This window comes from Miniopterus natalensis, chromosome 9 (genome assembly GCF_054644295.1).
Source record: "Miniopterus natalensis isolate mMinNat1 chromosome 9, mMinNat1.hap1, whole genome shotgun sequence".
NCBI classification, from domain to species: domain Eukaryota; kingdom Metazoa; phylum Chordata; class Mammalia; order Chiroptera; family Miniopteridae; genus Miniopterus; species Miniopterus natalensis.
Window position 1 is genome coordinate 2572501 of NC_142089.1, and position 15076 is coordinate 2587576.

The following is a 15076-nucleotide window of genomic DNA, read 5'->3' on the forward strand; positions in this document are numbered from 1 at the left end:
GGATCACCCGCCTCAAGATGCTGGTGGAGGTACTTAGCGGGCAGCAGGCCACAGGGAGGGCTGGGCGCGGGAGAGGCCGCCGTGCACCTCCACAGCCCCTTCTGGGCACCCACGGGTGGGCAGGGTCACGGGGCGGGGGGGGAGGTCCCGGCCTGCCTCACTGCCCTGACCCCACCCTCCAGAACATCTTGAAGCGGACAGCCCAAGGCTCTGAGGATGAAGACATGGCCACAAAGGCCTTCAATGCACTCAAGGAGGTGAGCTGGGCCAGGCAGGGGCCATCTGGCGTCCGAGGGCTTCCCCAGAGCCCCGGTGTGTCCCTAAGAGAGCCCTAGCCTTCAGAGCTTCCGGTCCCCAGGCGGGAGGCCGAGGCTGGGCTCTGGGAGCCGCGGCTGTGGGGCCGCAGGTGACCCACCCACGGCCTCCCCAGCTGGTCCAGGAATGCAACGCCAGCGTGCAGTCCATGAAGAGAACAGAGGAGCTCATCCACCTGAGCAAGAAGATCCACTTTGAGGGCAAGGTGCATGCCCGCAGCGGGCGGGACGGGCACACAGAGGGCAGCTCCAGTTCCCTCCTTCCCTGGGGGCTGCTGGCCATTCATCCCTGCCCACCCCCGCCCTGCCTGGCCCGTGCTCTCTGCCCTGCTGCCCTGGGCCTGACCCGTCCCGTCTTTGCCTTCTCTGCCCTCCCAGATCTTCCCTCTGATCTCCCAGGCCCGCTGGCTGGTGCGGCACGGGGAGCTGGTGGAGCTGGCACCGCTGCCCGCGGCACCCCCGGCCAAGCTGAAGCTGTCCAGCAAGGCCGTCTACCTGCACCTCTTCAACGACTGCCTGCTTCTCTCCCGGCGGAAGGAGTGAGTCGGGCAGGGTGTGCGGGAAGGTAGATCGGAGCTGGGCTCCCTTGCTCCCCAGTAGTGGGCTCCCAACCAGTCCGTTCCTGGGCCGGGGAGCCCCAGCCTGTGCCAGGCTGTGTTGCCGGCACCGTGGGCCTGGGAGGCTCCTGCAGGAAAGGCAGAGATTCAGGGCAAGCTCATCTTCTAGACTCAAGGGCCAGACTCTGTACAAAGGACTGGAAGCTGCTCTGAGCTTGAGCCGATCAGAGCAGGGATTAAGAGCACAGCCCTGGAGCCCCAGCTCCGCCTGAGTCACGGTGACAACAGCCAGCCTTCGCTGTGCGCCTGTGCCCCCCAGGCCTGCTCTGGATTATTCCCTTTTGTCCTGTTAGTACTTCCCTGGTACGTAGGCTCCCTTGTTATCCTCAGCGTCTTGGAGCCGCTGAGTGCAGGAGTCAGGAGGCCAGGTGTGTCTGATGCCCGATCCCAGCTCGTAACCATTGCGCCATCCTGCCTTCCATCTGCAACACAGAGGCTACCGGGCATGTGATAATAATACAGGGAAAGAACGTGGCACGTGGTGAACGCTCGCTCGCATTCGCTGTGGTTATTATAAGCTTGGGGTGATGGACACGGTTTCCTGAGTGAGGGAGGCCTTTGAGGCTGGGTGGATGAAGAACGGCGTCTTCTGCGATGGGAGGAGTTCATTCCTGATTTATTTGTTCATTCATTAGAGCACCACTGAGCCCCTGTTCTGTGCCGGGCCCTCCGATGCGTGCTGGGGACAAAGAGATGGGTGGAACTTGTGTGCTCACAGCAGCCCTCAGGCCAGTGAGGATACATCCTGATGACTACCTGGTCAGGGTTTTTTTGTTTTTGTTTGTTTTTTAATATATATTTTTAAGTTTTTTTAAAGAGAGAGGAAAGGAGAGGGAGAGATAGAAACGTCAATGAGAAAGAAACATCGATGGGCTGCCTCCTGCACGCCCCCTACTGGGCATCGAGCCTGCAACCCGGGCCTGTGCCCTGACCGGGAACGGAACCGGCGACCTTTCAATGCGCAGGACGACGCCCAGCCAACTGAGCCACACCGGCCAGGGCAGCTCGTCTCCCTTTCATCAGAATTCGGCCGGTCCTGAAGGTGAGGCTGGGAGCCCGGGCCGGCCCGGCTGACCTCGCCCCCGGTCCTGCAGGCTCGGGAAGTTCGCCGTCTTCGTCCACGCCAAGATGGCCGAGCTGCAGGTGAAGGACCTGAGCCTGAAGCCCCAGGGCATCCCTGGCCACGTGTTCCTCCTCCAGCTCCTCCACGGGCAGCACGCCAAGCACCAGTTCTTGCTGAGGGCCCGGACGGAGTGAGTGGGCCTGGGGGGTCCCCGCCCCAGGCAGGCGCTGGCCTTTTTCTCTGGCGGCCTAAGGCAGGACATGGGCAGAGCTGGCACCCAGGGGGTCCTGGGCCTGCTCTGCTCTTATGCTCAGGGCGGGAGAGGGCACAGGGCTGTGAGGTGCGTCCCGGGGTGGGGGAGACACGACCTGGGCCCTGGTCTGGACGTCACTCCCCGTTTTCCCAGCCCTTTCACCACCCCGGCCCTGGGAAATGCAGTTTGCGTGTTGTGATAACTCACATCCCTTCCCCAGGAGTGAGAAGCAGCGGTGGATCTCCGCCATGTGCCCCTCCAGCCCCCAGGAGGACAGGAAGGTCATCAGCGAGGGGGAAGGTAGCAACCCGCCACCCTCCTCCCTCCAAGGCCCGCATCCCCTGGACTGAGCACCTCGTTGCTTTCCCCCTTCCCTCCTGTCCTGGGTGCCACATGGCCGGTGGGGCTTTAGGGAGAGAGATCAGCCGGCCTGGGTGGTCAGGGGCAGCTATGCAGAACATCGAAGGACAGGAGGAATTGGCACAGGACAGGCCGACCCCATGCACACAGGCAGCCCCTGGAGGTGACAAAGCCTTTTATGAACGTTCTCCCAATTCATCCCCGCAGAAGCCCATTTTACAGGTTAGAACACAGAGATTCAGAGAGGTAAAGTGACTCATCCAAGTTCACCCAACTAGGAAGTGGCAGGGCTGGGGTTCAAGCCAGTCTGGCCCCAAAGCCTGTGGATTTCCCAATACCACCAGCCCATGTGGTGCAGCAGAAAGAGCCGGGGCCTGGGTTGGAACCGATTCTCTGGCCTGAGCCAGGAACCTGGCTTAGGCTGGTGGGTGAGCTTCCCATTCCAGAGAGGGGGTCAGGGAAGGCCCCTGGAGGAGGAGGGGGTCAGCCATGAAAAGGTCTGGGGGAGAGCACTCCTGGGAGGAGAAGCAGCCAGTGCAAAGGCCCTGAGGCAGGAGGGAGCTTAAGAGTGTCTGAGGAACAGCAGGGTGGGCGGTGCAGCTGAGCTTCAGGAGTGAGGGGGAGAGGGAAAGAAGGGGGGAGGAGAAGCAGTTAGCAAGGGGGTGACGCCAGACCCCCAGGGCTTTGTAGGCTGTGGAAAGGACTCTGAATTTTCTTCTAAGGGGATCAGGAAGCCCTGGAGGGTTATAAATGGGGGAGCGATGTCGCCTGAACCCCGGTTGAAGAGGACAGCCTGGAGGGGGTATCAGAATAGCATTGGGGGCATGTGGGGGGACCATTACTGTTTGTGGGGGTTTCTGGAGGCAGTTGGACATTGACCTGGAGTCAGGAGCAAGGTGTTGGGCTGAGCTGGGGAGGAGAGAGCCCTGGGTGCAGAAACAGTAACCGCAGCTGGGGGGGACTGGACTCACCTAGGCCCGTGTTTAGGGTGAGAGAGAAGCGTGGCCAGAGTGGGCTAGGGAGGGTCAGAGGACAAGGAACAGCAGCGGCCACCCTCCCACCCCCTCCTCCTCTGCCCCTCCCTGCCTCCCTGTCATGCCCTGGGGACGCCCTCAGTGTCTCTGGGGCTGTCAGACCGCCCCCAGGTTCAGTGTGTCCGGACATACAAGGCGCTGCAGCCGGACGAGCTGACCTTGGAGAAGACGGACATCCTGGCCGTGAGGACCCGGACCAGTGACGGTGGGTGAGAGGGGCCTCCCGGGAAGTCTTCCCCGATGGGCTCCCGTGGCAGGAGGTCGCTAGGTGGCTAAGACATCACAGGGCAAGGTTATGCAGGTGGCAGCCAACCGCAGCGTGCAGGAATGAAGTTAGACAAGAGGAGGCACTTCCTCCTTGTGACGATGTGGGACTGAGAGTGACTGACGGGGAACGTGGGAAATACCTTTGAGGATGTCGGGAAAAACGGGTCACAAGTTCCTCGACGAGATTGCTAGAGGCAGGGTCCTTCCTGGAGCTGGGAGGTGCTGAGCTGGTGTCACCTTGGCCCCAGGGGTGCAGACGAGGCTCACATCAGGGCCCCTCATAGACCCGGCCCTGGTGGCCCTCGGATGCCACTGATGCTGCTCCTGGCCTGTGTGCCCCCAGGCTGGCTGGAGGGGGTCCGCCTGGCAGATGGCGAGAAGGGCTGGGTGCCCCAGGCCTACGTGGAGGAGATCAGCAGCCTCAGCGCCCGCCTCCGGAACCTCCGGGAAAACAAGCGGGTCACGAGCGTCACCAGCAAACTGGGGGAGCCCCCTGCGTAAGGGGCATCCGTGGCCCGGGACACCACCTCCACGCTCGCTCTTGGACAGGTCCGGAGGGGCCCGCAGCGTGTCCGTGCCCTGAGCCGCTGCCGCCGGGACCTCCCCCCCGTGGCTGGGCATCGAGGGTACAGCTGTCCCAGGCTTCTCAGTGTCCACGCTTCAGGGCCGAGGGCAGTTTCCTCCTCTGGCATGGGGGTCGCAACAGGTGACCTCTGGTACCTGGCAAGGACTGGGGCCTCCCACCTTCCATGTCCTTGGCCCTGCCTGACTCTTGGTCCCTTTACCAGGGGCCTGGCGGGGAAAGGCTCTGGTACTAATGGGCCCCACAGCCTATATGTATGTGGGGTCTTCTGGCCAGAGCCTGAGTGGGCCCTGGTTGTGACTTATCTGTAAATAAACTCCCGTCTTGCCTTTGCTTGGAGCCTGTGCGCCATCTGCTGCGCGCCCCCCCCCCCCGTTTCCCCAGCTGAAGAGCAGGAGGGGCTCGGCTGCCTCCCGTTGGGGATTTGCCCTCCTGTAAGGTTCCCTTCTTAACAGAGGAGGGTGGGAGGAGCGGCGTTTCAGTTAGACTGCTTTGGGCTGATTCAAATGGGCTGAAATATTAAAAAGAATTTATTAGTTCTTGTACTTGTTTCTATTCTTTTTTTAAATATGTTTTTTATTTATTTCAGAGAGAGGAAGGGAGAGGGAGAGAGAAACATCAGATGAGAGTCATTGATCGGCTGCCTCCTGCACGCCCCCTACTGGGCATCGAGCCTGCAACCCGGGCCTGTGCCCTGACCGGGAATCGAACCGGGACCTCCAGGTTCATAGGTTGACGCTCACCCACTGAGCCTCACCAGCCAGGCTATACTTGTTCCTTACAGCTTCTGTAACAAATTCCTGCCAACTAAGTGATATGAAACAACAGAAATTTGCCCTCTCAGAGTTCTGGAGGCCAGAAGTCTGAAATTGGTATCACTAGGCCCAAATCCACGGCTGGAGTGGAGACGTGCTCCAGGGGAGAACTGCTCCTGTCTAGCTTGGCTTCTGGTGGCTGCCAGCTTTTGTCACTCCAGCCTCTGCCCCTGTGGTCACATTGCCTTCTCTGTGTCTGTGTGTGTGTGTGTGTGGTGTCAGATAGCCCTCTGCCTCCCCTTATAAGGATATATGTGATTGCATTTGGGGCCCGCCCAGATTCTTAATTCTTCATTTAAATCTTAATAACCTAAATCCATCTTATAATTCTTAACTTAAATCCCATCTAGAGATGACATTCATAGGTCCCAGGCATTTAGATGTAAAGAAGTATAGAGCCAGGGTGGGCTTCAGGCAAGGCTCGATCCAGTGGCTCATTGCTGTCAGTGAGGACCCAGCTCTTCACGTTTCCTCTATTTGTGTCAACTTCACCCCGTCTCCCAGGGACTTCTTCAGTCACATCCGACGTGGAAGAAGGGAATTGTCTTTGTCCCCACTTTCTCAAAGACCTGGGTTGCTCTCTGATTGGACCAGCTTGGGTCCCATGGCTGCCTCTGGGCTGATGACGGAGGCCGGGGGTGGTGTGTGCGCTCTATCCCTGGGGCCAGACTGGGGAGTTGTCTGCCCTGAAACCGTATGGATCCCCAAGAGGAATCGGTGGCTGTCGCAAAGGAAGGGTAAACGCGGGGGAGGCCAGTTCATTGTAATCCAAGTCACCCAAGAGGGTGGGAGGACCAGGGAACAGAGAACACTTGAGGGGATGGGAGCATCCTTCAGCCCTCGAAAGGAGGTCGTGGCCCTGACCTAGGTATTGCCCAGCGGTTAGAGCTTCTGCCCGCGTACCGAGGGGTCTCGGATTCGATTCCCAGTCAAGGGCATGTACCTGGGTCGTAGGCTCGATCCCCGGCACCGGTCACGGCGTAAGCAGGAGGCCACCAGTTGATGTGTCTCTCACATCGATGTTTCTCTCTCCCTCTCCCGGTCCATTCCACTCTCTCTGAAAAGCAATGGAAAAAATATCCTCTGGTGAGGATTTAAAAAAGGTGTTTTTTTTTTAAATAAAAGAAAGTTTTCAGTTACAGAAAAGTTACAAAGATTGTACAGAGCATTCCCTACACCCCTCTGGGTTCCCCCTGTTGTCAACATCTCCCATTGCCATGGTAGTTGTCAAAACGAAAAAACCGACACGGGTACGTGCCTATTAACTGAGCTCCAGACTTTATTCGGGTTTCACCAGTTTTTCCGCTAACGCCCTTTCTCTGTCCCGGGACCCGGTTTGGGAAGCACATTGCAGTTAGTCGTCTGGCCTCAGTCTCCTCTGGGCTGGGACAGCTTCTCAGTCCCTCCTTGGTTTTTTTCATGACCTTGACAGTTCTGAGGCGCTGTGGCCAGTGTTTTGTTAGACTGTCCCTCCGTTTGGGTTTATCCGGCGGTTTTCTCGTGATTGAACGGGAGCTATGGGTTCGGGCAAGGATGCCACAGAGGCAGGCCCAGCGCCTGTCTCATCGCGGGACCTCAGGGGGCGTGTGACTTATTCCTGGTGACGTTAACCTTGATTACACGGTTAAGCTGGTGTCTGCCGGGCTTTGTTCTTTATCTTCTTTTTAAAAAATAAAATAAAAATTTTAATTTTATAGAGAGAGAGGAAGGGTGAGGGAGAGAGAGAAACATCGATGAGAGAGAAACATCAACCGGCTGCCTCCTGTAGGGGAATTGAGCCTGAAACCACGCATGTGCCCTGACTGGGAATCGAACTGGCGACCTCTTGGTTCCTGGGTCGGCACTCAACCACTGAGCCACACTGGCTGAGCAGGCTTTGTTCTGTGGCGGCAACTGGAGCCCACGCTACAGTGCATGTGAGGTGGGGTAGGAGGCCAGCTCCACCTCCTTTGAGGATGTAGGTACATATATTATTTGAAATTCTTTTGTAAGAAAGATCCCCCCCTCCCCCCCGTTTATTTAACCAATCATTTATTTCTTTCAGCATGGACCTGTGCATTTACCTACCTTATCCTTTGGGCTGTAATTCAATACTAAGGTATTTATTTTGTTGTGTAAATTGTTCCAGTTTTGGCCATTGGGAGCTCTTTCAGATCAGTTCCTCGGTCTGTTGGATGTCTTCCCGTCCTTTGTTTTTTTGAGCATTCCCTTACTTTCTGGCACCGTAAGATGCTCTCAGCTCATCGTGTGTTTTCCCTGCCTCCGGAGTAGAACCAGCCATTTCTCTAAAGTGTGTGGTTCCTTTATGGTGAGTGGTACTTAGGAACCAAGGTCTGGTTGCCAGGTGTGCTCATGGATGTTGAGGTGCCGTTGCTTCCTGGCCTCCTATTGGGCAGAGGTAGGAAACACACGTGTGTGTGTGTGTGTGGTGTGTGTGTGTGAGTGTGTGTGTGTGTGTGTGTGTGTGTGTGAGTGTGTGTGTGTGATTTTAAGCAGGACCATGGCTCTGATCCTCAGTGACCTTTTCTGCGAAGTGGGGATGGTGATAACCATGCCTCCTTCACGGAGCCACTGAGATAAACTATGTAAGGTTGTTGTAGTGCCTGGCCCATGAGAAGATGCAAAAGGTGGTTACTGCCGCTGTGTCAGAGCTGCGTAGCCAGAGTTCGGGGGCCCTTGCAAGGTGGTGAGGCCTCTGCGTCTTGAGGATTTAAGCAACTGGGAGAGCCTAAGCACAGGATTCCTGCCGGGAGTGAAGACCAGAGGGCCTCTGCGTCCAGGGCTGACTCTGCACGGGGAGAGCCAAGGCTGGCAAGGTTGGCCAAGCAGAGGAAACAGGCTCTCCTGCCCTCAGCCTGCCCTGGCATACCTGGATGCCGGCTGGCACCTACCTCTGGACTAGCTTACTGGGGGCTGTGGTGGGGGTGGCCGACCTGGAGGTCATGTAGCCACGCAGGGAGGGCAGGGCTGCCTAAGGTGCCCCAGGCCCTAAGGTGCCTAAGGTGCCCCTCATAACCACCTGCCCAGGAGGTGGATCTGAGCAAGGTGCGTTAAGAGAGCCCCTCTCCGTGGTACCTGGCTCTGCCCAGCAGGCCCTGCCCTGCTATTTGGCCTTGGCCAAGGACACAGGGCCCTGCCTTTGCTTGTTGCAGGAGGAGGAGGGAGGTGGGGTGGTATTTGGGCAGGATAGGAGATGGAGTGGGCACGTCTGTGGCAGTGATTCTACCCCCTGGGGCCATCTGCTCAGCCAGTTTCCAAACCAGGTAACTTCAGGAGTGCATTTCAGTGGCTTCCTGCAACCCCCTTCCCACCCAGTGCCAGCGCCTCCCACTCAGTACCAGCCCCCAGCACCCAGTGCCAACCCCCTTCTGTGCAGCGCTGACGGGGATCCGGCTGCGCTCCCCTCCCCGAAGTCCCTGAACTCTGAACCTATTGTTTGCATTTTATCCTGGAATGAAACTTTTTAAAAAATCATATTCCATTGTTCATTTTCGGGGCACACTGTTCATTTTCAGGGGGAACCACGAGCCCCAGCAGGCACTCGCCTCCGCAGCCGCCAGTGTGGAGCCCCACAGCGCGGATGCCCAGGACAGGGGCTCCCAGCAGTCGTGAGAGTTGGCGGGATGCGGGGCGGCAGGACCTCCGCTGTACTGTTGGCAGGGTGTAAATTGGCACAGCTACTCTGAAAAACAGTTTGGCTGCACCTGCCAAAGCTGAGCATATGCTTACACGCTGACCCAGCGATTCCTCTTCTTCTGTTTTTTTCTTTTATTGATTTCAGAGAGAGGAAGGGAGAGGGGGAGATAAAAACATCAATAATGAGAGTCATTGATCGACTGCCTCCTGCACACCCCCTGCTGGGGATCAAGCCCGAAAACCCAGCATGTGCCCTGACCAGGGAATCAAACCAGCGACCTCTTGGTTCATGGGATGACCCTCAAACCACTGAGCCACACCACACCGGCTGGGCTAGAGTTGCCTTCTGATGCCAACAGAGCCTAGCTGTGGGCCGGCACTTCCAGGCTCAGGGATCTGCGTGGCTGGAGGAAGTTTGGTGAGAAAGGGCTTTGGGCTGGGGGTGATGTTGGAATTAAACCCTGAAGGATGCCCTGGGTGGAGCTGATATCAGAGCGACGATAAAACGCCAGGCACACTGAAGGCCCACCCCCTGGGACGAGGCCTCCGCGTCCCTCTCCATAGCAAGCGGCATTGGAGATCCCATTTTACAGAGGAGAAAACTGACATCAGTGAGCAAGGCCCTGGGCAAGCCCACACCCCAGAGCCCCACACAGGCCGGCGGCCCGGCCGTCTTTCTAGCTGGTCTTCAGACTCCAAGCTCGTCCAGTCCCGGGCTTCTGCCCCGGCTGCTCATCTCCCTTTGGATTGAAGTCTGGCTCCTTTGTTATTGAGGCGCCCACTCAAATGCCACCTCCTCAGGAGAACGTCCCTGATTCCCCTCCCCCTCGCCGGTGGGGTCTCACCGCCCTCCAGCTCGCCACTCTGGCTTCCTTATTTGTCCATTTATTAATCTGCTTACTGTCACCTCCCCCACTGGACTGGGAGCTCTATGAGGACAGGAGCTCAGTCTGCGGGACGTTGGAGGTGGCCTTGGTGCCCAGCGCGGTGCCCAGGGTAGAGATGGTCCCAAGGGGTTCGAGCCCAGCTCCGCATGAATCCTGAGCGTGAACTCTTCACCCCCGCAGATCTGCTCTGCTTCCCACCGCAGCCCCTGAGGAGCCACACGGGGAGGGGGTGTGCCCGGCGCCCGCGGGCAGCGGGCGAGGTTGCCCCGCCCGGCTCCAGGAGACTGGCTCGGCCACTCTTGCCACCCTGACCTAGATTTGAACCTGGGCTCGGCTCCAACTTCCTGTCCCTGCGTGACCTTCCCCCACTCCAGGGTCCCTCTCTCTGGGCCTCGGATTGTGCTGCTGACGCCCCTGGAGGAAGAACCAGAGGGAACAGGCTGGAGCCCTGGCAGGAGGGGCGCAGTTAGACAGAGGTGGGCTTCCTGGGGGCTGCACCCCACACCGGGGCGGGGGCAGGAAGGGCAGCTGCGGAGCCTGACCCCTGAGCGGCGAGGCCCGGAGGAGCCGTGGCCTGCTCGCGTGGGGGCAGGGGGACAGGCGGGGACCTTTGGAAGCCGCTTGCCAGCTCTTGGCTCGTGAGCCGCCCCGCGGGCTGGGGACGGGGTCAGGACGGAGGGGGGGTTCGCGGCTGGGCCTGGCGTCTGGAGGGTGGCGTGGGCGTGGGAGCAGGTGGAGGAAGAGCTGCAGGGGGCAGAGGCTGTGCCCGCTGCTTGCATGAGGCAATGGGACTCGGGGAATTCTCAGGTGCGTGAGTTTCCACAGCGGGCGTGGGGAAGCGGGCACTGCGGTGGGAGTTGGGCACACCCGCCTGTGAGTCCTGTTTTGCCACTTACAAGCCACAGTGCTCTGGTCAATTGACTTCTCTTTCGGAGCCTCAATCCCCTCATCTGTTAAATGGAAATAATAGCCGATTAAAGGACGGGACACGGTGGGGAAGGACTTTGCAAAAAGCCCTGTGCGAAGGGGAGGTGGTGTGTGGCCAATTGGCACGCGTTGTGATAACAGGGGCGGTGTCATTGTCTTCCGTTCAGCCTGTGTGCCAAGCATGAGGTCACTTAATCCTTGCCACAGCCCTGTTTTGTCACCCGTTTCACAGATGAGGAGCCTGAGGCTCAGAGAGGGGATGCGACGTTCCTAAGGTCACATCACCCGCTGGGAACCAAATCAGGACTCAAATCCCCATCTGACTCCAGTCTGCTCTGTGCAGCTCCTGACTGGCCGAGAAGGTACTTTACAAACTAAAGTGATGAATGTCGCTGTCATTTTATTTTCCGTGGCGACCGCTCTTCCCGAACTCGTTTCCCCCAGTGGCAGCAGTAACCTTCCCAGTTCTGCCACCAGGGGGCGGCAGAAACCAGGGCTGGGACCCAGGGGTCCAGCGGGCGGTGCCCTGCCCGCTCGGCGCCCCGCTGGGCGTTGAGACCTCGGGGTGCTTAGCTGTGCGGGTGGGTGGGGAGTGTGGGCAGCGGGCGGGGCAGGGGTGAGGGAGGGCACGGTCTCAGGGAAACAGGATCGCTGCCCGGTCCCGACCTCAGCCCTGAGAGAGGAACAGGTCTGACCAACAGGATGGAAGTTGGCCACGGCCCCTCCTCCAGGAACCTCCCTGCCCACCCGAGGGCTGGGTCCCGAGGCCCCTTCGGGCCCCATCGCTCGGCCTCCAGGGCCACAGCTTCACAGGACATGTCACCTTCTGTGTTCCCACTGGACAACTGGCACCTAGAGGGCAGTGCCCTCTGACCTTTTCAGGGGTCCTCGCATGGGCTAGGTGCCCAGGGATGCTTCGGGGGTACTGAATACAGGTGTGGGGAGGGGTGTCTGAACCGGACAAGAGCCCCTCCCTTCTGAGACTACCTGAAGGTCGGTTGAAGGGGGAGGTGGGTTCTTAAGACCTAAAGATGCTTGTGGCCATGGACTCTGGAGACCTCCTCCTACAAAAATCATTGTGGGGTCACCAAGCATTGCCGGCCGCTTCATCAGCATTGATTGCCTCCTCTGACCCTGTGACAGCCTCTCAGCGGGTTCTGTTTGTATCACCCAAATTTTACCAAGAGAGAAACCCAGGCTCCCAGAGGGGAAGGGACTTGCCTGAGGTCCCAGAGCAGGTGAGAGGCGGAGCCTCTGAACCCTGGCCGCTCGGCTGGGGTGGGGAGCCTTTGCTGTCAGGGCCAGTCCCCCAGCCCTGCATGAGTCCCAGCTCACAAAGCCCAAGCCTGTGGCCAGCCCCCCACCCCGCCCGGGGCTCCCGGCCGCTCTGCCAGGTGGGAGGAGCACGAAGGGAGCTAGGAGCCTGCGGTGCGGAGCACACTCGCACACTCACGCCCTCGCACACTCACACCCTCGCACACCCACGCCCTGGCACACTCACACCCTCGCACACTCACGCCCTGGCACACTCACGCCCTCGCACACTCACGCCCTCGCACACTCACGCCCTCGCACACTCACGCCCTGGCACACTCACACCCTCGCACACTCACGCCCTCGCACACTCACACCCTCGCACACTCACGCCCTCGCACACACGCCCTCACACATTCGCCCTCGCACACTCGCGCCCTCGGGCCAGCTCTAGAGCGGCTCCCCCAGCCCTGCGTTGGGTGACATCGAGCTGGCGCTGGAAACTGGCCCCGTCAGGAGTGTTCACGCTGCAGACACCGGCTCCGCACCTGTCCACACGGAGCCGGTTACTCACCAGCACGCCCCGAGGCCTAGCAGGGGAACAGACGCCCACCAGCCCTCGGCCCCTGACGCCTCTACCCTCCCTCTCTGTCATGTCCTGCCTGGTGAGAGGATGATCCTATTACCCCCTCCAGGCTGTGACAAGTGCCTGTGACTGGGGCCCTGCCCCTCCCTCCCGCCTGTGCACTGGGGCTGCTCTTGACCCAGGCCCTCTTCTGACCCAGGTCCTCAGCTGGGCTGTGTGGTGCCTCGGCCCTGCCCCCATGGATGTCTTTGGTGTCCCTAAAGCTGTGACCCATGGCATCCTCCAAAGGAGTGACACCAAAAGGTGTCACATTCACCTTAGCTCAGAGCCCATCCACACCTGCCCCCTCCAGGGTGGGGCCGAACCAGGCGCTGCAGAGGCAGGTGTGGACCTGCCCTGGGGGATGTGCTGCATGGCTGAGGCTGTGGCTGGCAGCTCTGCTCACTGGGGTCCCAGTGGCTCCCTGGACTCAGCCCCCACGGGTCGGCTCTGGCTGCCGGATCCAGTGGTTTGGGGTCCAAGCACGCGGTAGGGGGCTGGGCCAAGCACCTGGAGGCGACTGGCTAGGGGAGGAGCTGCAGAGCAGGATGGAGCACCCACACCCCCTTCTCCCAAGCAGGTGACTCCCTCCTGGACACCCCCACCAAGCCTGCTGTTTTCCAGGAAAACCGATACACCCGCTGAGTCAGCAGATCCAGGCCGGTATCACCCTGGCAGCTCTACAGGGCGAGCCTGCTGCCTCCAGGGCCCAGCAGGGCCTGCCCAGGAGCTGGGGACCTGGCCGGGCTCCGGCTCCCGCTACCCACCCTGTGCCATTGCTCCTGCCAGGCGCCTGGCTCTGCCTCCCTCGCTCTCCTGTCTTGCCCCACCCTCTGGCCCAAACACCACCTCACGCCCAAACCCAGCCCCTCCCCAGTTCCCCAGACGCCAACCTGGATTGCCCCTGGGGCTAAGATGGGGTGTCAGAAGACCTGGGTGTGACTCCCAGGACCAAGCTTACTGGCTGTGTGGCCTTGGACAAGTCCCTCGACCTCTCTGAGCCTCAGTTTCCCCATCAATGCGATTCAGGCTATCACCCCCACTATGCCATTCGGTTAGAGGGAGGAAGTGCCCGGCAGGGTGCTGGCCTGCCCGAGGTGTCTGGGAAATGGCTTGACAGGCTCTTCCCCTGCGTGACCGGTTCTCCCAGGGCCTGTGGGGAAGGAGGAAGCTGCGCCCGGCTGCTGCCCGCCAGACATTAATGAGCGCGCGGTCGCTGTGCCCAGCACACAGCGCTAACTGTGCGCCTGGGACACGGGGCCAAGCTTCAGAGTTGTCACCAGCTTCGGGCTCCTGGCTCAAGAGTTGCCGGCTTGGGTACCAGGCCTGGGCTCCTGGCTTGCTTACCAGGCCTGGGGTTCGCTTCACGGAGCCTGAGGTATGGGCAGGGAGTGGGCACTGCAGGGGCCACTGGCTGGGCGAGGTTGGAACTTGGAAGAATCCAGCCTGTGAAAGAGGGGAGTGGGCCTGGCTGGGGGCGCTCAGTGGTTGAGAGTCAACCCATGAGCCAGGAGGCCACGATTTGATTCCGGGTCGGGGAACATGCCCAGGTTTTGGGCTCGACCCCCAGTCGGGGGCGTGTGGGGGACAGCCGATCAATGAGTCTCACGCTCCCTCTCCCTTCCTCTCTCCGAGAGCAATAAAAACATATTTTTTTTAAAAAAGAGGGGCGTGGCAAGGCTGCCCTGTGGGGGGCTTCAGCTGGCACCCCCAGACCAGGAGGTCTGGCCCTCCCTAGGACAGCTCTGGGTCATGGCCCCTGGCCAAGGACACCATGCTGGAGGATTGGTGCCCACACCCTGGTCCTTACAGGTCCCCTGTGCTTCGGACAGCTTCTTGCTTGTTTTGGGTTTGGGAGGAATCAATGACAGTTACGGTAATTAGCAGCAGGCAGGCACCATCCAGGCCTGGCAAAGGGGCTCAGAAGGCATGGAGGCGAGGCCTGGGCACAGGGATTGCTCACACATAACTGGTGAAGAGGGAGAAGTGTGCAAGCGGTGGGCTGAATAAGGGGTGAGTCAGTGGATGACATGCGCGTGAGCGACTAGTAAGCTGGTCCCTAAAGACTGTGAACACCTCTGCGCTCTCCCTGCACGCCCGGCACTGTTCTGAGCACTTACCTGAGCTCACTCAGGCTTCACAAAAGCTTTATCAATAGGCAGGGCTATTACTCCCATTTGACAGAGAATGGATCCCCAGGCACAGAGAAGTTAAGTAACGTGCCCAAGGTCACACAGCCAGTAAGTGACCGAGTCAGCCCTGGAACCCACGCAGACTGGCTTCAGAGGCTCTGGGTACCAAGTGGGAGCATAGCCCCAGGGCTGTGACAAGAGTCTGCAGCTGAGGGGCGAGAAGACGGACTTTGTAGTCTGGACCTTGAGGTTTCAGCCTTCACATTTTTCAGTTCATCATTCATTCATTCCCTGCATCTGCTGTCACTG

The 15076-nt window shown here is 59.6% G+C and overlaps 1 protein-coding gene across 2 annotated transcripts in view; it reads left to right on the forward strand.

Moving 5' to 3' along the window:
• The window catches only part of LOC107541919 (ciliogenesis and planar polarity effector 2), a 21782-nt gene extending 16746 nt beyond the window's left edge, over positions 1-5036 (forward strand). Inside the window, exons 10-17 of one of the 2 annotated variants that reach the window (XM_087820079.1) lie at positions 1-29; positions 183-257; positions 431-520; positions 693-853; positions 2026-2184; positions 2468-2547; positions 3724-3846; positions 4252-5036. The exon at positions 1-29 is cut by the window's left edge and continues 101 nt beyond it. In XM_087820079.1, the coding sequence (XP_087676205.1) occupies positions 1-29; positions 183-257; positions 431-520; positions 693-853; positions 2026-2184; positions 2468-2547; positions 3724-3846; positions 4252-4409 (875 nt within the window). In that variant the 3' untranslated portion in view covers positions 4410-5036. The remainder of the gene's footprint in view (positions 30-182; positions 258-430; positions 521-692; positions 854-2025; positions 2185-2467; positions 2548-3723; positions 3847-4251) is intronic. The other variant, XM_087820080.1, reaches the window with a different exon arrangement.
• The last annotated feature ends 10040 nt before the right edge of the window (positions 5037-15076 follow it).